Consider the following 25205-nt stretch of genomic DNA (forward strand, 5'->3'; position numbering starts at 1 on the left):
GTGCCAGCTTTCATTTTATTTACTATCACCAGCTAAGCTGGAATTCAGTTATTCAAGTATTTTCACAGATTCTTTCCATCTGAAAACAGAGTTACTGAATTTGTCTCAAAGTACCGGTATTTGCCCCATGGGCTCTGAGTCAACATTGCCTGTCGTTTGTAAGGAAATTTTGAGTGGAGCTGTTGACTTTCTGGGAAGAAGTCAGGTATCACAAGAAAACATCCCAGACAGACTTTTTACTGACCTCATCACTATTCATAAGGAAACAATGGAAATTTCACATACCTATGAAAAGCTAGATGAAGGAAGTCAAGAAAACAGTAAGTCTACAATTTTACTGTTCATTTTTCTTTAGAAAAATAAATTTTCAATAAGCAATTGAAGGACACTTGAAGTAGTTTTTTGTGTTACTTGTGTTTAATTGACATGCATATCTCTGTTACTATCATACTTTAAGTAACTTTTTTTTACATTTCTACACAGTGTTCAACAATAATAAAACTATGCAGTCTTGCTGCATCAGAACTACATCAAATTTTGAAAGGGTGACAATTCTAGTGAAGCTTTGGACAGACACTACCCCACAAGACTCTTGCTTTGGAATGATTGAAGATGAGCTACTTGGGGAAGTTAGAACATTGGGACAAAACTTACAACTGTTATTACAGGTATGCACGTGAACATTTGAGTACAAAAGAAAATAAAAGTATTTGCAGCAGGCAAAATAAAGATTGAGAATTTATTTTTTAAAAATGATTTGCATTATCATTAATATTCTTATCTTCAGAATCAGTAAATAAGATCTAGTTTGTACAGATTTTAACTGTTGTTATAATTTGGTTTTAGGTTCAAATAAATTGTATAAGGACATCTAGCTGACAATGTGCTTAGAAAGCAATGGAATGCTGCCAATATAGAGAGAAAATGAAAATAAATACAAAATGGACAAGAGGTATATATTAGTTGCATAGAGGAGGGTCCCAAATAGGGTAGGGGAAGATCTTGATATTTCTGGCTAATCAAAACATAATTGTATTAACTTTCTTAGCAACACACACAAAATGTTGGAGGAACTCAGCAGGTCAGGCAGCATCTGTGAAAATGAATAAACAGTCAACAGTTCAGGCTGTGACCCCTCATCAGGACTGAAAAGGAAGGGAGGAGATATCAGAAAAATAAAGTGCAGGGAGGGGAAGGAGGACAAGCTAGAAGGTGACAGGTGAAGCCAGGTAGGTGGGAAAGGTAAAGGGCTGAAGAAGTAAGAATCTGATAAGAAAGGAGAGTGGACCATGGGAGAAAGGGGAAAAAAAGGACAGGCATTGGAGGGAGGTGATGGGTAGATGAGGAGAAGAGGTAAGAGTCCAGAGTGGGAAATAGAGAAAGAGGAGAGGAAAAGGAGAAACTGATGTTCATGCCATCAGGTCAGAGACTACCGAGACCAAATATCAGGTGTTGCTCCTCTACCGTAAGAGTGGCCACATTGTGGCAGAAAAGGAGGCCATGGACCTACATGTGGGAAGAGGAATGTGAAATACAAATTAAAATGCTTGGCCACTGGGAAATTCTGCTTTTTGCGGATAGAGCAGAGGTGCTTGACAAAGCAGTCCCCCAATTAACTTCATGAAACAGGGTTTTGTAGGTTTAATTCCAAGAAAAACTTCAAAGATTGAAACTTCAACTAATCAAAAGAATTCATTTCCCCAATTTGAATAAATTAAGCAGTATGTTTTTGAACATTTTTACTTAGTTACGGTAAGTATACTATAAATCTCTATTTCCAAATACTGTATAAAGTAAAATGAGTAAAATAATATGGAAAAGCTTCATTGACTTATCATATATGTTCAACATATTTTCAACAACCTTATCCTATACCAGACATAAAATGAAACTGATGGAAATCTCTGTCAGGGCAGTAACTAAATGCTTGTGCTTTTTTTTTGCAGAAACTGATTAATAGGCAGTTGTATATTTGACAGCTTCAATTTTTAGTTTGAATTACAGCTTACCTTTTATGAAGTCAAAATTTTAATTTGCTTTTTGTTTGGAAGCACCAGCAAATTTTTGCTCCAACAATTTATCCAACACAGAATTCTGAAAGCTGGAGAAAGAGTTGTTAGGTCCTAGTAAAATTACTTACATATAATTAAAGCAATATCTTGTTGCAAGTTGATGTCTGTTTGTGTGTTTCCAGGGCTGTGATTCAGATATTTCCTCTATGGTGGTGGAAGCTCGGAACAAAATAAGCCAAACTATTAAAAGACTTGTAAAGCACATAGGTCACTTGGCAGCCTGCATGGGCATGGAGCTGCATTTTGACGAAGAGAACATGGATGATTCACATAGTTACAAGGTACTGTTCTTCACTGGATTTTAAAAAGGAGCTCTCCAAAATTGAAAGTTCAACTAATCAAATGAATTCATTTCTGCAATTTTAACAAATTGTATATTTTGGGAACATTTTTATTCATGTGGCACTGTATCACCCAAAAATATATATTTAAATCTCAGAGTTTCCAAATTATAAAGTAAAATCAGTAAGATAATCTGGAACGTTCATCAGAAAGCTTGCCAGGTCCATTTCAGCCTGGGGGATAGTCAACTGTGTGTTCCCCTGATCATCAGCAGAAAGTGCCAGTTTATTGGCAATGAATAAAACTGGAAAAGGACAGTTTAAAAGTTAGATTGGTGCTTTATTGCGTGTAGATGTTCCTTTGCAGAAACTGTGAGTCTTAGATACCAATTTAACATCTGTATAGTGAAACAAGTTGAATCATTTATTTGATAACTACGCCTATTTTCACTTTTGCTTCCAGTAACAGTGACATTATTACAGTTAAGTGTGGCCCATTGCAATAATATAAGTGGCACAGTCTTTCTCCTCATGATTCTCTCCGCTTATAAAGGAAGTGGATTAACTTCCATATGCTTCTCCACAAGTTGATCCATGTTTCTCGTCATCTACAATACAGTTTTTCTTTGTATCTTTCACATCTTTCACTCTGCCCACTTGATCCTAACTCTCTTCACTCCTGCACTATACATTTGCAGTTGACATTTCTGATGATCCAGTTATATTTCAAACCATCTCAGCCATCATTGTTGTTTTACTTACCTCAAATAACCTGCCTCTTCAACTGCTTCCTCGCGTTGTCCATCATCCTTGTATATGTTGTCTTCTCATGGGCCCTCATTCAAAACAAACACTGCGAAAGCACCCTGAGAAGTTCCATGGTTGGTAGAGAGAGAATGGAGTAGATAGTCATGAGGGGAACAAACTCAAAAGAAAGTGGGATTGGTAGAGGGAGGGGAGACATGTCTTCTCAGTGAAACTGGCAGATATTGCAAAATACACTTTCCCATATAACCAGAGAAAATGCAGTAAACAATCCTTTTACCTCTTCCCTTAAGACCCCATCGACTCCTAAGGGAAGTAGCGATTCACTCAGACTTTGTCCAATCTTACCTGTTTCATTCTGTGTTCACAATGTGTCTCCTCTACATCAGAGAAACTAACTTCCCACTCAGACTCTGGCTACCTGCACCATTTTAACAAGGTGCAACATAACTTTGAGAAATAACACTTCATCTTCCATCTGGGCATATTTGTAGCCTTCCACACTTGATATTGAATTCTATAACTTAAAGTAACTCCCCCTCTCCCTCCCCCCTCTCTGTCCAAATTGGCCTGTTCTGCTGTAGGGTATCTATCTATGATATTAACTCAGTTTTTTCTTCTGTGCTAACACTTCCTACAGCTCATCATTTTGAATTTGATGTTCCTTTGTTTCCATTCTATATCTTTGCCTATCTGCCTTCAATAATTTACAACAAGAAGAATTGATTTATTGTTTACGTCCTCGACAATTCTGGCCTTATTTCATCAGAGATATTGTCTGGGTCATCAGAAATGCCAGGGCTGATGTATAGTACAAGAGTGCAGTTAGAGTTAAGATCAAGAAGGCAGAGTGAAACATGCAAAAAATACATTTTTTTGTTGATTTTCATTTACTGCTGGAAATGATTTTCTTTTCCTAATAAATCAGTCAGGATCTGTGTAGAGAGGAAAAAATGGGTTGTAGCTTCATCACCTTCTGGTATAAACTGAAAAGATTGGGTATCTGAAATCATTGAATTTAGTGTTAAGTTCTGAAAGCTGTAGCCTGTGTTGAAAGAAAATCCCGTTCTTTATGCAGGCCTTCATTGGAACATCACATAGGTCTGAGTATGAGGGGTATGGTGAATGAAATTGACAGATAAGGAGGAACTTGGGATCAATCAACAATTGGAAGGTGTTCTGCAAAGAAATTATCCAAGCAGACCTTGTACTTCCAATTTTTTTGTACTTTCATATATTAATAATGTGCTGTCCACTACAATGGAGAAACTAATTGCAGGATTTTAGCAACTGTTTTCTATCTGTCAGTTCAGCAATTTTATAATTTGCTCTTCTGTTTACATTCATCATTCCCTATTTGTATCTCAGGACAAATCAACTATAGTTGATAAGCCTTAACAACCCTATCTCAAGCTTATATATCTTTATCTCGCCAACACTACCACTGTCACCCTTTCCTGCGACTTACAACATGTTTGTTTTCAAACATTTCCTAGTTCTCTTGGAATATTTCTCTTTTCACAGATGTTGCCCTATTGACTGGAAGTCCTTCAGGCTAGGTTCATCTACTGCAGTCAAAAAACCAGGAAGAAGATTAGTTTATGTTTAGAACAACAAAATAAAATTGTTATCACAGGAGAATAGTGTTCATTAACTTCCTTGATATGGAACATAGGGCCTGATTTTTACATCTGTATACCTTGAAGTGTGATGGTATTGGGTTCCCTGTCCACAAAGCCCTAAACTGAAAAGAAGATTTTAAGCCCTATCTGACTTAGATATCTATGGGTTCCCTCACTATAGGAAGGTTATATTGTAACCACCTACTCTTCAAGGACTAGCTTACTTCCCTGTTTAGCCCTGTGGCAATGTTTAGCTGCCAATACCCACTGCTTGATACAAAGTAAGATGCTTCTGGTTAACAAAGTAGTTTAAACACAGTTATTTTAGTTCTAATGATATACATTTAAATGTAAACAAATAGGTCTTAACATATGTTTAATACTCAGTGGGTTTCTAATTTATAAAAGATTTCTGATTTACAAGAGATTTACAAACTACAAAGGATTATCAAACACAGATACAATTCTTCTGAACTGGAAGAGCATACTAATGAGTTGCAGGCAAATCAGTTGTCCATTGTAGAAACTGAATGTTGAGGCATTAATTCTAGTTCTTCTTTCTATAATCCCATCTCTGTCATTCTCCTTGTCATTCCTAATAATCCCCAATGCTTCTGATATTTATACTACTGTCTACTAAATGACATCACCTGCATATGATGTTTTACAGATACCTTTTCTGAGGGGAAGTAACTCTCAATGGTCTTAAAAGCTTCTGGTGAAAGGGATCCCAAACATTCACAATTAATGCTGTGAGGGCCAACCTGAGTACACAAATGTCCCAATTTATTACCGAGTTTGATGTACCAAGTAACATAATTCCATTGTCTTGCCTTTGGCAAACGCAGACAAGAAGTCTTCTGGTCATTTCACTTTGCAAGCCAGACCTATTAGCAGCCAGCCACCTGTTGTGGGCTAGTACCTTGTGCTTTGTAACACTGTTTGCAATGCTATGCATGCAATTCATAACTGATTGCTGTTTGCAATTTACATTAAAAACTGGAAACTGGTTCTTGTTTACAGCAAAAAATCGAGCAAAGAATATTTAATACAATGTGCAATAGGCCCATTCCGCCCTTCAAGCTGCACCACTCAGCAACCCCAAAGTTAACCTGAACCTAATCTTGGGACAATTTACAAAGACCAATTAACCTACCAACCAGTATGTCTTTGGACTGTTGGAGCAATCTGGAGCACCCGGAGGAAATCCACACGGATATGGAAAGAATATACGAACTCCTTGCAGACAGAGGCTGGAACGCCAACAACTCTGACCCTTTGGAAAAGCCATACTGTTGTGCTAGAAGGCTGAGTTTAGCAATAAGTGTCTTGGATCCCAGAAAGTGAAGATCTATCAGAGTAGTTCAATTGTGTTAGATTTTGCTTTGTTTCTATCCTATAGCCAAATGAGATCACTGGAATTACAATTGTGGGAGGAGAAAGGTGTATAAATATACCTCTTAAGTTCAAAAGAAGTTTCTTTAACATATTTCCTAGAAAGTCTAGGCTTAGTTTAAGTGATCATGATCAAGTTAATTCTGTATTTTGCTTATTTTCAGGGAAATATTTTGGCCAGTTTTTATGAGGGAGGATTCTCTGGAATGGAGAGTCTTCTGAATGTTGGCCTAAAAAGAATAAAAGAACATCAGAAGCTTTTGCAAAATGAGTCACCTGGTGTGGAGGTAATATGACCTTCCTTCTATTAATAAACATCACCATTTGGCATAGCCTGAAATATAGTGTTTGAATTACAAATGCATAATTTAATGTGAATATTGAAATTTGATTATTGAAACTTTGCTTTCATGTCAATGAATGATTAATCATCACTCCATTAAAATATCTCTGTTTCTGCTCATATTATTAGTTTATATTAGATGCCAAGAACTTGGTCTGAGAATTAATGTGTGAATACTGAATCAGAAAACTTTATGAAATTTTAAATCATTAGCAAATCACCCATGGCAACTTTATAAGTTGCCAAGTTATCCTGTCTAGCATACCAATATTATAAAAAGAAACTTTGCATTCAAGTACAATATTTTAAGAAACATTTATTGCACAAATCATTTTACAGAATCTTTCCTACCGTTATTAAGCAGAAATGTGCCCTAATATGCATACGTCATGTCAAGCTTAAGATGAAACGAGAAGCATGTTTCATCTTAATCTAGACACTCAAGTGCTTTTATGTTGTTGTCTATAAAATTTTGAATGTATGCTAAAATGAAATTAGTTTGTTAATTTTTATCTGCTTTGTAATTTTACATTTTTCCCATAAACTTTAACTGCTGTAAAGTATAGTAAAAGAACACTTTTAATTTATACCTCTGAAACATAGTTGTAAATTTTTTGAATAGCTATTGTTGTCACCCATCAGAGTAGCTGAGGTTAATTGAAGAAGTGTGCATATGATAAGTAGCATCACTGGTAGCTAGAATCAATACATGTCCTTTCTCCTGCACTTTTCTGGTTGCATAGCAACGTTGATCTTTTTATTTTTGTAAATATAAGATACCATGTGGGTTATTGTATGTTGATGGCGGTAAATGTAAGATGATTAGCACTTGCATGTTTATTTAAGTGCTGTAATGTTACAATGTTGCCTTATGACATCAATCTCAGCAAGGAGGATTTTGATTCATCAATTGAGATTTCCAGTTAATCTCAGAATGCCACTCATTAAAGGTGACAAACAACAGCTTTTAGTAAAATGTAATCAACGTTTAAGGACCATTCACAGTCTCCCTATCACTCTCCTGACTCTCCATTAATGTGGTTTTTTTAAATTCACATCCTTAACATCTTTATTCTGTGGCTGATTCCTTGTTTCCAACAGTTACTTTAGATCCTATATTGTTGGCAGACTCCATGTATTCTTTCACCTTTGTATTCTCTCATCTTTGCTCTTGAATCAAGAGCAGAAGACTTAGAAGCATAAATCAGACAACTGGTTTAAATTATTCACAAATTAAACTGTTTGTATCACACCAAGTACTACTGAACCCTCCTGTGCTTTGTTGCAAGATTATCCTTTAATATTAACTGCTTTTTCTCTAACTGTCTCTTTAACCCTTGAGCCTGAGTGCAATACCAATTTTATTGAGATCATATTTCAGTTGCTCCTTGATTGGTTCCTGACAATCCTCAAGCTAACTTCTTTAGAGTTACCTCCTATCTTCAGTTATGTGCACATAAATTCATATGCTGAAAGAATTTCCCTCCTACTTTCACAACCCTTTGTTTCACTTTCCTTCGAGACATCATGCTAGTTACCATTGTAAACTATTTATCATCATCTGACATTTGTATCCCTCTCTCTTTGAAATCTTCTATTGTTATTCATACCTACCTCATAGAACACACCCATGACCTCTCTGCTATTGTATCTTTCTTGCCCATCTACAAGCTCTTCTCTCATCTCTGAGAACATGCTACCTTTAGGTTTGCATCAATCTACAGTATATGGCAGTTCAGTTTGAACAGCTCTTTATCCTTGGACCAGCACCAAATCAAAGTATCGAAATGCATCCTCAGTGATCATGCTGCACTCTATGTCTGTCTGCTCCTTTTAGGGTTTGCCTGAAATCTTTGGGATAATAAGATAGACCGTGATTGTACAGCAATAAGAAGCTGGAGGAACTCAGTGAATCAAGCAGCAACTGTAGAGGGAGATGGACAATCAATGTATTGGGTCGAGACCCTTCATTTGGACTGATGAAGGGTGCTCCACCATCTTGTTTATTGATCCAGATTTGAGTGCCTCAAGTCTTGTGTCTCCTTGATTGTCCAGTGTCACCTTTCCAATGTTGCCAACCTTGTTTCTTCCCTTAAGCAATCTAGTCACACACACAGGATTTCTTCCTACTCTCATGTCACACCTTGCTGTTTGAATATTCTCTACAGGTGCACAGATACCCACAGCTAGATAGATAGATAGATAGATAGATACTTTATTCATCCCCATGGGGAAATTCAACTTTTTTCCAATGTCCCATACACTTGTTGTAGCAAAACTAATTACATTCAATACTTAACTCAATAAAAAATATGATATGCATCTAAATCACTATCTCAAAAAGCATTAATAATAGCTTTTAAAAAGTTCTTAAGTCCTGGCGGTTGAATTGTAAAGCCTAATGGCATAGGGGAGTATTGACCTCTTCATCCTGTCTGAGGAGCATTGTATCGATAGTAACCTGTCGCTGAAACTGCTTCTCTGTCTCTGGATGGTGCTATGTAGAGGATGTTCAGAGTTATCCATAATTGACCGTAGCCTACTCAGCGCCCTTCGCTCAGCTACCAATGTTAAACTCTCCAGTACTTTGCCCACGACAGAGCCCGCCTTCCTTACCAGCTTATTAAGACGTGAGGCGTCCCTCTTCTTAATGCTTCCTCCCCAACACGCCACCACAAAGAAGAGGGCGCTCTCCACAACTGACCTATAGAACATCTTCAGCATCTCACTACAGACATTGAATGACGCCAACCTTCTTAGGAAGTACAGTCGACTCTGTGCCTTCCTGCACAAGGCATCTGTGTTGGCAGTCCAGTCTAGCTTCTCGTCTAACTGTACTCCCAGGTACTTGTAGGTCTTAACCTGCTCCACACATTCTCCATTAATGATCACTGGCTCCATATGAGGCCTAGATCTCCTAAAGTCCACCACCATCTCCTTGGTCTTGGTGATATTGAGACGCAGGTAGTTTGAGTTGCACCATATCACAAAGTCCTGTATCAGTTTCCTATACTCCTCCTCCTGTCCATTCCTGACACACCCGACTATGGCCGTGTCATCAGCGAACTTCTGCACATGGCAGGACTCCGAGTTATATTGGAAGTCTGATGTGTACAGTCTGATGCTACTTTGACTGCATTATTTCCTCCTTGCTTCATCTGCAGTTTCCATTTCATTCTCTTGGTTTCTCCAGCTTCATAGCATTTGTTTTTCCCTTTTTCTTTCCTGTGGAGTCCCTTCATCATGATTAAATAAAAATTGGCATGTGATTGTGCTCGTTAGTTTGGAGGAGATTCGGGTATCATTACTAGAGGATAGCCTAAGTCTCACTTAAAATAGCTTTAACACAAGTTTAACAGTTTCTGAAAAGTAAATCAAGACAGTGGTTCACATAGAATGGATTTGGGTTGATTCAGCACATTTACAGCTGTAAAGCATGATCACCTTGTTTTAACAGGCACTTGAGCAACTGAAGAAGAGGAGTATGGCATTGTCTGTTTCAATCCAGAACTATCTCATGGAACTTAAAAAGGTGGGGCGATTATTTTTTTATCTGTGCCATTTGGATTAATTGTTCTCTTTTTAGTAGTTTGATCCTAAAAAAACTGATGTGATTGGATACCTCCGTTTATTTTCAGTGGAGGGGTGATCTTATAGAGGTTTATAAAATTATGAAGGGCATTGATAGAACAACTAGTCAGAATCTTTTTTTCTCTAGAGCAAGTGAGTCAAAAACTAGAGAGCACAGGTTTATGGTAAAAAGTAAGCATTTTACAGTCAGTACAGAAATAGGCCCTTTGGCCCAACTGGCCTATGCCGACCATAGCATCCTCCCTGCTAATCCCAGTTGTTCATGTTTGACCCGTAACCCTCCAAGTCCTTCCCCTCCATGTACTTATCCCAATTCCTCTTTAATGTTGCAATTGTACCCACCTTGACCACTTCCTCTGGCAGCTCCTTCCAGGTACTCGCTACCATCTGTAAAGAAGTTCCTTCTCGGGTCTCTTAAATCTCTCTCCTCTTATCTTGTATCTGCGCCCTTTAGTTTTGGACTTCCCAACCTTTGAAGAAAAGATTGTGACTGTCCACTTTATTGATACCCGTCATGCTTTTATAAACTTATACAAGGTCATCTCTCATTCTTCTGCACTCTATGGAATAGAAATCCAATGTGGCCAATCTCTCCCTATAACTCAAGCCCTCTAGTCCAGGCAGCATTCTCAGCTTGACATTATCTTTCCTAACCTGTACACAATACTACATGAGTTGCCTAATCAACAACTTGTATAACTGCATTAAACTGCCCCTACTCTTAAATGCGACCCTGATCCTGATGATGTTGTTGTTGTTCCTCTTTGTGTTCTGTGGCACACCAGGCAGTAGCTTTGCCGTTTCTTTAGGATTTGTCTGTTTTTTATGAGGCCGAGTTGCTAGCTCGATGCTCAACCCGGCATGGATGGAAAGTGTGCAAGGAGCCAGCTGGATTCAAACCCAGAACCAATCGCCTCGAAGTCCAGTGTGGATGCCACTACATCACCGGCTGGCTGACTGATGAAGGCTAGCATGCTAAACACCTTCTTCACCACAATGTGAACCATGCACTTGTACTCCCAGATCTCTTCGTTCCACAACCCTTGTCAATGCCCTGCCATTCACTGTATAAGTCTTGCTCTGGTTAGACTGCCCAAACCACATCTCCCCACACATACCTAAATTGGAATAATTTGTCTTTCCTCAGCCCTTCTCCCTAACTGATCATGATCTCTTTGCAATTCATTGTAATCTGCTTCACTATCAACAAGACTCCCTAATTTAGTATAATCAGCAAACTTGCTGATCATTGCCATCGCCAAATCATTTAGAAAAATAATGAATAACAGAGGTCCCAACGTTGATTGCTGGGGCACCTCAAGTCGGAAAATAGACCTTCAACCATCAACCTCTGCTTCCAATCATTGAGTCAATTGTGAATATATCTTGCTAGCTCCCTCTGAATCCCATGAGACCTAACCTTCCAAATTAGCATATTCAGGACTTTGTTCAAAGGTCTTACTATAATCCAAATAAACACCTACTGCCCTACCTTCATCTATTCCCTCTTCAAAAAAAACTCATAAAGATTCATCAGGCATGACCTCCAATACACAAAACCATGCTGACTATTCTTGATCAGGTCTTGACTATCCAAGTGATGGTAGATCTTGTCCCTTCAGATTCCTTCCAGTAATCTCCCTACAACTGAAATCAGTTAAAGAAGAAATGAGTAAGTTTTTCATAGAGTGGTGAATATTTGTAGCCAGCTGCCAGATGAAGTTCTAGACACAGATATTTTAAAAAGCATTTGGACAGGCACTTGAATAGAAAAGCTGTAGAGGAAAAGGGGCCTAATGCTGGAAAATGGGATCAACTGTTGATAGTCATCATGTTTTGGCATGGTCAAGGTGGACTGAAAGGGCCTGTTTCTTGCTGTAAGTTTCTATGATTGCTCAGTTATAATTGATTTATTTTCACACACCCATTTGAGAGTTGTTGTTAATTTACACTTGTGCAAGTGTGTTGACTCAAACTTTTAATCAATAATCATTGCATTATAAAACAACTGGATAAAGTGAAGCTGTGTTGAAAGCTTATTGCTGCTTTGAAACATCTCAATCCCCAGTTTACATGCTAACATTTCATAATGGCAACCTGTTTAAAATTACCATTCCAGAATGTTACACCTCTTTGGTTTTACATAGGATAACTTCACAACAAAGTTCAGGAAAACAATGATTTGAATATCATATGTTAATTTGTAAGCAGCACGTTAGAAGAAACATTAATGTACCAGTAGTTTCATATCTCAGTTTTGTTGCTTCTGTACTCTTATCAAATTTTGATATTTATAGTTTTTTTTCCCCAAATCTTTGCCACTTTCTGGCCTTTTTTAGAGCAGGTATAAGAGGTATCTCTGGAGCTCCTGTGAAAGGATATAATTAAAATTATCTATATTATTTAAGATAATTATTCGATACAATATAGTAGACTTTGAAATAGTCCCATTATTTTAAAATCACAGAGAAGTGAGAGGAGGATAACAAATAATATGTAAACATGATGATTAAACTCCTCTTGGGCTTCAAACCGGGTACAGGTATCGATTATAACCGACATTTCGATGACAAACTTGCACTCCATTGAAATAAAACTAGAGGAAGAGAATTTTAACAAAGATGAAGATCTTGCTCTAATTAAGAACTGGAATTTGATTATTTAAAAAAAGGTGGGAGAGTGGAAACCTGATTGGATGAGGACTAACCAATCAGGAGGGACAGAATACAGGGGTATAAATACCACTGGACTAGACATGCCCAAGTATTATACCTGAAGAAGATGGCAGAGTTTGTCATTGAAACTTCGGTTATAATCAATACCTGTACCCGGCTGGAACCCTGAGAAGAGTTTATTCGTGATATAGACTTGGAAAACACACTAGATCCTTTTTCAAGTAACTATGAAAACCACTCATTTCTCATCATGCAGTCAAAACAAGATTTAAGTGTTCAGGCAGGTGGAGAACTCTGAAGACTTATCTACAAGGGCAGTATGGTTTGTATGATCTACTTGAACTTCAGTGAGGCTTTTGACAAAGTCCCACTGAGAAGGCAGATCTAAAAGATTACCCATGGATATGAGTTGTCTGTAGGATCCAGAGCAACTTGGCAAATTAGATCCAAGATTGGCTTGATAATAAAGGTAGAGGGTGATGATGGTGAGTTGCTTTGGTGATTGGAAGCTTGTGAACAGTGGTGTACCACAGGATCCGTGGCTGGGACCCTGACTATAATGAGTTGATTATTTAGATGTGAATATTGAATGTATGATTTGTGTGTGCTTGTAAATGACACAAAAATCACTAGTGTTGTTATTCATAATGTGAAAATAGTTTTGGGTCCATAGATCATAGGAGCAGAATTAAGCCATTCAGCCCATCGAGTCTGCTCCATATTCCATCATGGCTGATCCCAAATTCCACTCAACCCCATACACTTGCCTTCTCGCCACATCATTCAATGTCCTGGCCAATCAGGAAATTATCAATTTCCGCTTTAAATATTCCCTTGGACTTGGCCTCCACCACAGTTTGTGGCAGAGCATTCCACAGATTCACTATTCTCTGGTTAAAAAAAATTCCTCCTTACCTCTGTTCTTGAAAAGTTGCCCCTCGATTTTGAGGCTGTGACCTCTAGTTCTGGATACCTCTATCATAGGAAACATCCTGTCCACATCCACCCTATCTAGTCCTTTCAACATTCGGTAGGTTTCAATGAGATCCCCCCCCCCTCAGTCTTCTAAATTCTAGTGAGTACAGACCCAAAGCTGCCAAGCACTCCTCATATGTTAACCCCTTTATTCCCAGAATCATCCTCATGAGCCTCTTCTGGACTCCCCGATTGACAATAATTTGATTTGGTAAGAAAGCAGAGCAGTGGAGGATGTTAAATGTGAGCTGATTTTAGGAGGCATTAAAGAGTATGGATGAACTGAGGAACCTTGATGTACAAGTTCAAGCATCTGTGAAGGTGGCAGCATAAAATGACGAAGAAGGGATATGGCCTTCATTAACTGGTGGGTAGAATGTATGAACCAGGAGGTTAGAGTACAGCTTTATAAAACATTGATTAGGCCACAGCTAGAGTACTCTGTGGACTTATGCTCACCAGTCTACATGAAGGGCAGGAGTGCACATGAGACGATGCAGAAGAGCTGAACCAAGATGTTGCCTGGGGTGGAGTTCTGTTACTAAAACAGATTGGAATAGGCTCCATTCGTTTTTCTTGGCATGAAGGAGTCTAAGTGGGCGCCTGATAAAATGCAGTATTACGAGGGACTTAGATTGGGAAGATAGCATGAAACCTTTCCCTATAGTAGAGATGTTTAAAGCCACAGGACATTGGTTTAGAATAAGGTTTAAAAGGTTTAGAGAGGATCTGAGGAGTAAGTTTTTCACTTGGAGTGTAGTTGGAAGCAGGAACACACTCTCCAAGTTGGTTGTGGAGGCATGTACGTGCAGTGTTTAAGAAGTATCTGAATGAGATTTTAAATTGAATTGGCAATGCATAAAAGTCTTCTGGCCAAGTCCTGGTAAAGGTGATAGATACTTCATAGCTAGCTTGGACATGATGGGCCAGTATGACTTTAAGACCTGTAGAAAATCTTCATTGTCCTTTGCTCTGTAGCACAAGTATCCAACAAACTCTGAAATTTTCTGAAATGCTTGTTAAAACATATCTACTAAGCACCCCTTGCTCGATGATTATTAATTTTGAGAAGTTAAGTTCTGAATGCAACACTATAGATTGAATTACTGCCCAGTCTAATAAAATGGGTCTCCCCTTTGACCAAGTCAGTTGCAGAAAACTAACTGTTAGGTGAATTTGACTTAAAAGCTATACAGTCACCTGATTAAACTTAATAATCCCCCAGAAAGCCAAAAAATCAGATACTTGTACAAAATGCCTGACATTTCCCAGTTATGAGAATTCAGTATCTGTTGTGTTTATTTATGCTGGTTTATTGTGTAGTTAATGCATTTTGTCAGGGGAACTTTCCACACTTGTTTGACAGAATGGGAATGCTGAAAGGAATGAATAACTTTCAAGATTTTGAAAAGTCGGTATTTAAGACCCAGTTCTGTAAGACAGTCAGTTTTCTGTTTTAAAAATTGAGGCATTTGCGTTGTGTGTTTCCATTGCTGTATAGTGTTAAAATGCAAATGTTTGGCTTTTTCCAACTTAAATAATTTTATAGCATTATCTAGGTTTAAAATGGAAATGTATTCTTTAATATCTAACTACAAACTGGGATTTTCACAAAGAATCCACTAACCGGGGGGGAAAAGACATGACTACTGTGATCTGAGGTATTTTCATTTCCATCCTAAATTGTATAGAGCTATCATTTGCAACTTTTAAAAAGTTACATTAAGTGCTATATTAATGAAAATTAAACTTCCCATTTCCATTACAACATAATCAGAATTAATTGATATTATTTTATGAATAGCATTCCCAAACTCTAATGTACTTCCTGACCATATCTGTATGTTCACACTCAGTTGCTACAAATTATGTGCTCACTGGTAATCTTATCTGTAAAAGGCAGGTTCTGTTATCTCTCACACCACATTCTCTTTTCTGATTAAGCACAAACAATTCGTAGATTAAACCAGCATGGCCAACAAAAAATCTGCAAGTTTCATTGAATCAGTAGAAGGATTAGTGATGAAGCTGTTTAATAAATTGCTTGTTAAAGTCCCTTTCATTCCTTCCTTTCTCTGAATTGACTCGATAATTTGTCATCTGCTGACGGTTTACTGAGGGGATGCAAATTTTATTGTTGCTGCAGAAAGCATGTTGATGCTTGGTTGTTATGTTCCAGTTAAACTTGACTTTTGGTAACATGCATCACATTCAGCTTAAATGGAAGCTGAATGTTTATTCAACTAGGATGTTTGAGATTGAAAGTCTCAGACGCAAGTGAAGAATGAGCAGCAGAAAATGTATGTGGTTTTGCAAACTGAAAATATTTTATTTTAGACTTCTGTTTGAATATACAACAGAAAGTGTTTCCTTCATTGGACAAAGGAGTCCACAGGTCACTTGTAATGTCTTGTGATTTATTGAAATGAGCAGAGAAAAGCTGAGAAGTATCTCTCTCACATGGCCAACTCTTTGTTACCTATTCCCACAAAGGAGACTGTCATGCTGAAATATTTGGTTAGCAGACAAATGAGAATGTGATTTTTCAGTGGTTATGAAAGACTATTTCGACTAATTCAAAAGAGCTTCTTTAAAAATTCATTGTTCTGTTTATTTTGGCTGCTTCTTTTCATGCTGGCTTGTAAGTATAATGAAATTGTATACTCTTAAATGTATCTTTCGGTCACTCAATATAGGGTTATGCAGGAAGAATTTGTATTAAATTTATGGCAATACCCCTGTTTCCTATCTGCTTTACGGCTGATCTTTCAAAAGGTACTGTTTCTAAAGATTTAAAATAGCATTGTGATTGGAAACCAAGCTGTGCTGATAGACAACCTGTCTATCAAGTCCACCTATCATTTATATCACACCATCTCTAACAATACTCAATGAGTGTATGCCTGTTGTACATACTAGACTGGCATTCTGAAATTTAATGACTATGTCTTAGCTGCTCATACCTTTTCATTTTTGTTTTAAAATAATTTTGTGGCAGAAGATGGGTGCTCAAATCCAAGAAAACATGACCTGTTGTATGGACTCGCTCAAGACCCTGCTCACGGTTGCTGCTATAATGGTGAAGCTTAATGAAAGTTCACACAGTTTATACCAGATGATGACTTTGGTGCTGAGAGGTAAAATATTTGACATTTACTTGGGTTTTCTAACTAGAGAAATCTATCCAGAATATTAAGGTACAGTTCTGCCAGGAATTTCAAGCATATATTTATCCTCATTTTCAAAGTGTATTTCCATTTTTTATTTTTTCCTTATAATTATACTGCTTAACATGTAGCTTTTTGAATTTGCAAATGCATTCTTCTCTCCTTGGCTTACATGTAAACATAATGCTGGAGTAGAACATTTATCAAATTCTTCCTTTTGAAATGGTAAATGTAAATTGTCAATTGTTAGTGATGTGTATTTTGTTCAATTCTGAAGCAAAGGTTTGTGGACTATGAATTCCAGACATTTTTACCTATTTTGAATGCAGCAATAATTGAAAGATTTTTTGTGATCTGGGATGTTTTTTTCATTATTTTCATTATCCATTGCAATGAATCACATTTAACTTTATGGTTTTATCATGGGACAAACAAAACATTAAGTTGATTCTAAAATATTCTGACAACTGAAATGGAGACAATTATTCCAGCCTTATTATAGTCATGTCTGTGGGTGACCTACATTCAAATAAAGCAAATGCAAAAACATAGACTTTTTTACAAGTATCTGGTATAGGGAGTTGGGGGGGGGGGGAGGTTGGTGGAAATTATGTAGTCTTTAATCTGAAGTATTTACTTCATTTTTTTGATACTTAAGGTTTTAACATTTTCTTTTGGGTTCATGACCAAAATAAGTTCCATTTCAGGAACTGCAATTTTCATTTTGTGAATGGTCAGAATTAAATTCTCCCTTGGACATGCTACAGTGATAACAAGAGACCTATATTAAAAATCCTGTCTCATTTTTCCAGTTCCTTTGGTTGATAGATAATACCATACTTTCAAATGGTGTGCCTGTAGACTAAAACTAGCCTGTTGTTCTTTACATGCTGTACAATATCTGAGTCACAGAAAACATGTGCATAAAAATAAACAAGTTTTGTACATGATTTTAAATGAAAGAAAGTAAGAGGCATTGACTATCATGATTTAGTGTTGGTGGATGATGTGAATTTTCAGTATATTCATGGAATTTGGATGCTTAAAAAGAACTGAAGTTCTTAAGTTAATTCGCCTATAAAATTAGATTTATTAAATCAAGTAGAATTCACAATCTGGTGTTAAGACAAAGTCACTTATTCTTAATCTGATAAACCATTTTTGTTTAAATCTATGATATCAGTTGAAAGCCTTATCTGGGTATGTTTGATTGTTTCCTTTGTATTTTTACATTTACCTGGCCTAGATATCATAGATATTTGACTCCTGTTCTTCATTTTGGTTTGGGGTGGGAAAACAGTACATAAAATAAAATACAAATTCTTCTATTTTAACACTGTTAGCATTGCATTTTTATTTCATTGTTGATGTAAGTAAAACTTTTGGTGAACTCTTGCAGGTGACAGTGTGGCCAATGATCAGCTGAAGAAGTTCATAGACGTGGTTTGTTCATCAGTAAAGCAAGTGGCTGATAAATTTGGTAGGCTCTGGGCTTCCTCATGCCATGAGATGAGTGCATCCTCTGTCAGAGAAAGTAAACCTGACAAAGATTCTCAGTTAGCGCTAAGTGAAATAGACCTGGCTGCCTGCTCCTTCCTTGATTTAATTGAATATCTTCAAGATAAAGAGAGACACCCAAGTTGCCCTGATAACAATGAAAAGAACAAAGGGAAGATCAAGACTTCCACAGATGTTAACTCTGTTAGGTGGTGTGGTAGGGGTGTTAAGAAGGTTGTATACACACTCCAAGGAACAACTTCAACTTCAGAAAAATCAAGTGCACAATGGATTTGAAAGATCGCCGACCTGAAGTTCATCAAATCTTTAATATTATAAGCAATAAAATGATTGTTTCATTGCACTTCATTTATGGTTTACGATCTACAGAATCTCCTGTACATTCTTATTCTTAATATTAGAAATGCAGCAGATACATATAATATTGTTGCTATTTATTACTGAACTGATTGAATTTTTGTAAACTTTTGGTACTGAAAATGCACCCTTTTGCCTTGTATAAAACACATTTTCCTTCCACTCTTCCCTCAAGGGTTGGTACCATATTTCACAAAAAAATGGTTGAATAATATTTTCCTTTTGTTTATGTTTTTTTCATCGATTAAAAACAACAGCAGGTAAACTGGGCTAATATCTTTCTGGGTATTCAGTTACCAAGCCTGCCCTCAGTACTTTCCTTGGTAGTATAGATAGAGTATTAACCTGTTGTACTCTGATCTGAAGACAGAGAGTTGCACCATCAGATCCTGCCTGGATCAGTGCCTTCAGGTTTAGCCCTAAATTTGCCACATGATCACAAGGCTTTTGAAAGAAAAAAAGCTCTGTGATCCAGGCCTGAGAAGTCATACTTCTACTTCAGATGTTTTGCATTTTACTGCTGGAGATTAAAGATACCAGCTGATAACCATTTAAATTGCAATTTTAGTTAAAAACTGGCTACAGAGCTTTTGCTCACCTCTCCCAAGTGAAAATAAACAGAATCCATCTAAGAATAAATGGTACTGGGAAAGAACATATTATATGAGCTGAATTATACTGCAATGTTTCTTAGCTACTTCAATAATGTAAGTTGGGTTATTATCTGATTCTTCCACGAAAGTGAGATTGCTGTTTTAGAGAAAAGCACAAAATGTATGCATGCAATAATATCTAAAAATAATGATGAACATAGTCATCTTCCTCAGACTATATTACATATTCTTATTTTGTTCTTTAAGCACAAGTTATAATAATTGAGGTGCAAAGGGTTTGCACATTGATCTTTCACTTCAGATGAATATAATGGGATGAAAAAGTATCTCTATTGTTGCAAAGGTAATGTATGTAATGGCTTTGACAGTCTCAAAAGTGCCCATTGTTTTCAAATTCTCAAATAAGTTTTTGGAATGGTAAAATTTGAATATAGTTTGGTGGATGGGTGCTATTGTGTTCTGTGTCAAACCATGCAGCTGAAAGCTTGAGGATCTTTACAATGGTTAAAATGTTTCTGGATAAATCTTCCCAGCATACTTTACTCATTTGTGAATGGCCTAGCAGTTATATTTAAAATACATTTTTTTTGTCGTCCAAAGAGTAGAGTATGTTAGAGTTGAAGCCAATGAATTTCTTCTTGGCTCAGAAAATTGCTTTGTTTGTTTTGGTAGGGATTATTTTCTCTGAATTTTTTTTTAAATCTGATGGTTACACTGATATGCCATTCCTTGTATTTCAAAAACCAAGGTTGACTGTACTGACTTGAAATTGTAATATCAAAGGGATAAATAGCACTTGCATTAGAGTTATTACAGCATTAAAGACAATGTAATTTATTTGCACCACTACTCACACCTGTTGACTTTACTGATCTGCAGTCAAAAGTGCCTTGCTTCTTCATGATCACATAAGTGCAGGGAAAACCTTTCAGGTTTTAAAATAAAGTTATGCTTACTTCTAAAGCAGAGACTGTAGAATCTTTTAATTCAATAAACGTTATTAATTTCGAAGCTGTGTTGGAAGCTTTCTGACAATGGTAGGTTAATGTTTTATCTGTAGTACTGCAGGTGGTAGGTTAATATTTTATCTGTCTCATAGAATATCATACTCGTTTATTTCATTTGAAGTTACATAAACAGGACTTTCCATAAGGTTAGGAGCTGAATTCGGGTATTCACCTCATCGAGTCTGCTCTGCCTTTTCATCATGGCTGATTTAGTATCCCTCTCAACCCCATCCTCCTGCCTTCTCCCCGTAACCTTTGATGCCTTAACCAATTAAGGATCTGTCAACTTCCTCTTTAAGTATACCCAATAAATTGGCCTCCACGTTTGTTTGTGGCAACAAATTCCACAGATTCTCTACCCTCTGAGTGAAGAAATTCCTCCTCATCTTTGTACTAAATGGAAGTCCCTCTATTCTGAGGCTGTACTCTCTGGTTCTAGACTTCACCACAACAGGAAACATCCTTTCCACATCTACTCTATATAGGCCTTTCAGTATTAGATAGGTTTCAATGAGGTCTCCCCTCATGTTTCTAAACTCCAGTGAGTACAGGCTCAGAGCCATCAAACCCTCTTCCTCTAGACCATCTCCAATGCCAGTACATCTTTTCTTAGATAAGAGGCTTAAAAACTGCTCGCAATACCCCAAGTACAGTCTGATCAGTGCCTTGTAAAGCCTCACCATTATATTCTTGCTTTTATATTTTGGCCCTCTTGAAATGAATGTTAACATTGCATTTGCCTTCCTTACCACCAACTCAAACTGCAAGTTAACCTTTAAGAAATCTTGCACAAGAACTCCCAAGTCCCTTTGCACCTCCTTTTAAAAAATTTTCTCCCATTTAGAAAATAGTCTACACCTGTATTCCTTCTACTAAGTGCTTGACAATACACTTACCTACACTATATTTCACTATTTTGGCCATTCTCCCAATCAGACCCCCTGCTTCCTCAACTCTACCTGCCCCTCCACTTCATAATATCTGAAAAATTGGTCAATAAGCCATCAATTTCCTCATCCAAATCACTGACATAACATGAAAAGAGGCATTCTCAACACCAAACTTTGTGAAACACCACTAGTCACCGGCATCCAACCAGTAAGGGTCCGCTTTATTCCCACTCTTTATCTCCTACTAGTCAGCCAATCTTCTTTCCATGCTACTATCTCTCCTGCAATACCATGGGCTCTTATCTTTTTAAGCAGCCACATGTGTGGCACCTTTTTAAAGGCCTGAAAACCCAAGTATACAACATCCACTCTCCATCTGTCCTGATTGTTATTTCTTCAAAGATTTTCTCTTAAGGAAACCATGCTGACTTTGGCCTGTTTTATCATGTGTCTCCATGTACCCTGAAACCTCATCCTTAATAATGGACTCCAACAATTTCCCAACCACTGAAGTTAGGCTAACTGGTCTATAATTTCCTTTCTTCTGCCCCCCCCCCCCCTTCTTAAAGAGTGGAGTGACAGTTGCAATTTTCCAGTCCTCCAGACCCATTCCAGAATCTCATGATTCTTGAAAGATTGCTACTAATGCCTGCACAATCCCTTCAGCTGTCTCTTTCAGAACCTTGGGGTGTAGTCCACGTCTAGGTGACTTATCTATCTTCAGACCTTTCAGCTTCCCAAGCAACTTCTCCTTACTAATAGCAACAGCACTCACTTCTGCCCTTTGTCACTCTTACGTTTCTGGCATACCGCTAGTGTCTTCCATAATGAAGATTGATGCAAAAGTTCGTACACCATTTCTTTGGCCCCCATTACTACCTTTTCAGTGGTCCAATATCCACTCTCGCCTCTCTTTTACTCATTATACGTCTGAAAAAACTTCTGGTATCCTCTTATATTATTGGGTAGCTAACTTCCATGTATCATCTTTTCTCTCCTTCGGGCCTTTTTAGTTGCTTTCTGTTGGTTTTTAAAAGCTTTCACTACTTTTTGCTCTATTATATGCCCTCTCTTGATTTTATGCTCTCTGTGACTTCCCCTGTCACTCACAGTTGCCTCCTTCTCCCTTTAGAAAATGTCTTCATGTTTGGTATGTATTTATCTCGTGCCTTCCGAATTTCTCCCTGAAACTCCAGCAATTGCTTTTCTGATGTCATCCCTACCTAGTGTCCCCTTCAGCTTTGCCCAACTTCTCTCTCATGTCTCTGTAATTCCCCTTACTCCACTGTAAGTTTAACTTTTCAAATTCTTATCTGTCTATACTTTGGCCCACCATTTGCTGTGATTATTTTTGTGTGTTGATCTGACAGATCAGTCCTGGTGGTTATTCCCCTCCTCTTCTTTACTCCTTGAATTTCAGAAGCAGATTGGAATAGATCTTGGTTGTGTGGCTAGTTTACCATAATTTTAAAGACAAAAAATGAAGATGAGTTTCTGCAGGGAACCTCTCAGATGATGGAGTCAATGTTTTTAAGGGGTCAGAAAAGACCTAGCTGTCAATTCTGCTCTCTACATTTTCACTGATGTCAGGTGAAGATCATGTCCTTTCTGCCAATAGAATTCACACAATGATTCCAGGGGCTAGTTCTTTGGCCAGTGGGGCAGATGAATTTTAAGGATCCTTTCTGTATTTACCATGGACAGATTATATCCAGTACAAGGCTAATTAGATGGTTGTGATAACTAAAAATAAATCTCTTGCCCTTTGTTTCCCAGACGTGGAAGATGAGGTGAATTTGTGACTGAAGTTCCTCTCTGCAAAGTTTATTTCCTCTCCGAGGAAATATGACTGGTTCGCAAGAACTTGTTAACTGTTGGCATGTGAACTTCCTGACTTCATCAGTCAGGAGATTATGAGGCTGGACTGGATCTTTTAGTTCTACATGTTTTTTTGTGTGTGTTCTTGACCATTCTTTTTACCACTTGGTGGGCTGGAAATTTGGGTGATGTTAGTTTTTGTATGAGGGAGGGGTGGGGGGGGGTTGGGGTTTGTGAGTTTTTGTTTTTATATCTTTTTGTGCAGGAGGAAATTGATGTCTTCCTTTCAATTACTTCTATGGTTTTCTGTTTTTTTATGACTATCTGGAAAAGTCAAATCTCAGAGTTGTATTCTGCATACATGCTTTGACAATAAAATAAACCTTTGGATATTTTGCTGTAGAATGGAGGACATACTTTTCTGGTATAATGTCAAGCCCTGTTCTTTCAAGTGTTCCTTCTAGCAGGCATCAATATGTTATACCCTTTTTCTCATTCTTTGGTTTCAGCAGGATGGGTCATTGAATATCTTGTCTATAGGTTATTAACAGTGAGTTGCTAGACATCCTAATTTTCTTCCACAAAGAAAAAGTCAGAGGTTTTCCATTTTAATGCCCTTCAGGTTTTTATGTAGCTGACTTTCTTTTCCCTTGAGTCATAGAAATAAAGAAAACCTACAGCACAATACAAGCCCTTTGGCCCACAATGCTGTGCTGAACATGTACTTAATTTAGAAATTATCTAGGGTTACCAATAACCCTCTATTTTTCTAAACTCCATGTACCTATCCAAGAGTCACTTAAAAGACCTTATTGTATCCACCTCCATCGCTGGCAGCCCATTCCACGTACTCACCACTCTGCGTTTTTTTTAAAAAAACTTACCCTTGACATCTCTGTATCTACTTTCTTTTTCCGATATTTTATTGAATTTCATATACATAAATACAGTTCATAAGGATACTTATAAATCAAAATAAGATATCACAAAATGCACTATATATAAATCATAGTGATACTATCACAGTATTATATTGATGATCTATCAAATAAAATAAATTGAATAATGAAATACATTAGTATGATTGATTATATTATCTACTTTCAAACACCTTAAAACTGCCTTGTCATGTTAACCATTTCAGCCCTAGGAGAAATCCTCTGACTATCAAAACGATCAATGCCTCTCATCATCATTAGCCATTGGGTAATTTCCAGTCACTGATGCTGTCAGGTTGTTTGTGAAGTTTTGACTGCAAAATGCTGTCTTTAAGCCAGCTTTGAGACATTGAAAGTTTGTGATTTTTCTCCAGAGCAAAAAAAAACACACACACTTGGGAGGACTCAGCATCTTGGACAACATCTATGAAAGTAAAATAAACAGTCAACATTTTGGGCTGAGACCCTACATCAAGACTGTATGGAAAGAGGGCGGGGGGGGGGGGGGGCAGGGTTGTGGAGGAACATGAGCTGCCAAATGTTTAGTGAGCCCAGGAGAGGCAGCACAGCTGGGAGGTGGGAGTGTTTGGAGAAAGAGGAAAAGAGCTGACAAAGGTGGAATCTGATAGGACAGGACAGTGAGCCGTGGAATAAAGTGAAGGAGGTAGGGAACTAGAGGGAGGAATCTAGGTGAGAGGCAGATCAAGAGAGTGGGAGATGCAAACGAGAAGGGGTATTGAGGCCTTTGGGATAAGGGAAAACAACTGGGATGTTGGGAACAGGGAAGAATGGTTATCAGAAGTCAGTGAAATCAATGCAAATGCTGTCATTGGGTGGAGACTTCCAAGACAGAATATGATGTGCTGTTCCTCTAATCTGGAGTTAGCCTCAGTTTGGGAGGAGAGGAGTTTGTGGCCATTGTGAGAACAGAAGTGGAATCAAAATGGTTGTACACTGAGAAAACTTGGCTGTTTTGGCAGATGGAGTGAAGGTGCTCAGCAAAGTGATTTCCCTTATCTACACTGTAGCACTTATGATTGCCCATAACTTGTGTTCTAAATCATCCCAAGCAGGAAGTATTTAGGATAATGAATATAATGAGAAGACAATTAATGGGCCAATCTGACATTGTTAATGCATCTGCTGCCAATAAAATGCACTGTTGAATGCCAAGTGG

At 37.6% G+C, this 25205-nt stretch overlaps 1 protein-coding gene across 1 annotated transcript in view; it reads left to right on the forward strand.

Annotated features, from left to right (window-relative positions):
- Positions 1-23227, forward strand: part of kif14 (kinesin family member 14) — a 100994-nt gene extending 77767 nt beyond the window's left edge. Inside the window, exons 24-30 of the mRNA XM_073063434.1 lie at positions 90-320; positions 484-668; positions 2195-2353; positions 6300-6422; positions 9936-10010; positions 16718-16856; positions 18286-23227. Of these exons, the coding sequence (XP_072919535.1) occupies positions 90-320; positions 484-668; positions 2195-2353; positions 6300-6422; positions 9936-10010; positions 16718-16856; positions 18286-18680 (1307 nt within the window). The 3' untranslated portion in view covers positions 18681-23227. The remainder of the gene's footprint in view (positions 1-89; positions 321-483; positions 669-2194; positions 2354-6299; positions 6423-9935; positions 10011-16717; positions 16857-18285) is intronic.
- Positions 23228-25205: the final 1978 nt, after the last annotated feature.

This window comes from Hemitrygon akajei, chromosome 12 (genome assembly GCF_048418815.1).
Source record: "Hemitrygon akajei chromosome 12, sHemAka1.3, whole genome shotgun sequence".
In the NCBI taxonomy this organism is placed as follows: Eukaryota; Metazoa; Chordata; class Chondrichthyes; order Myliobatiformes; family Dasyatidae; genus Hemitrygon; species Hemitrygon akajei.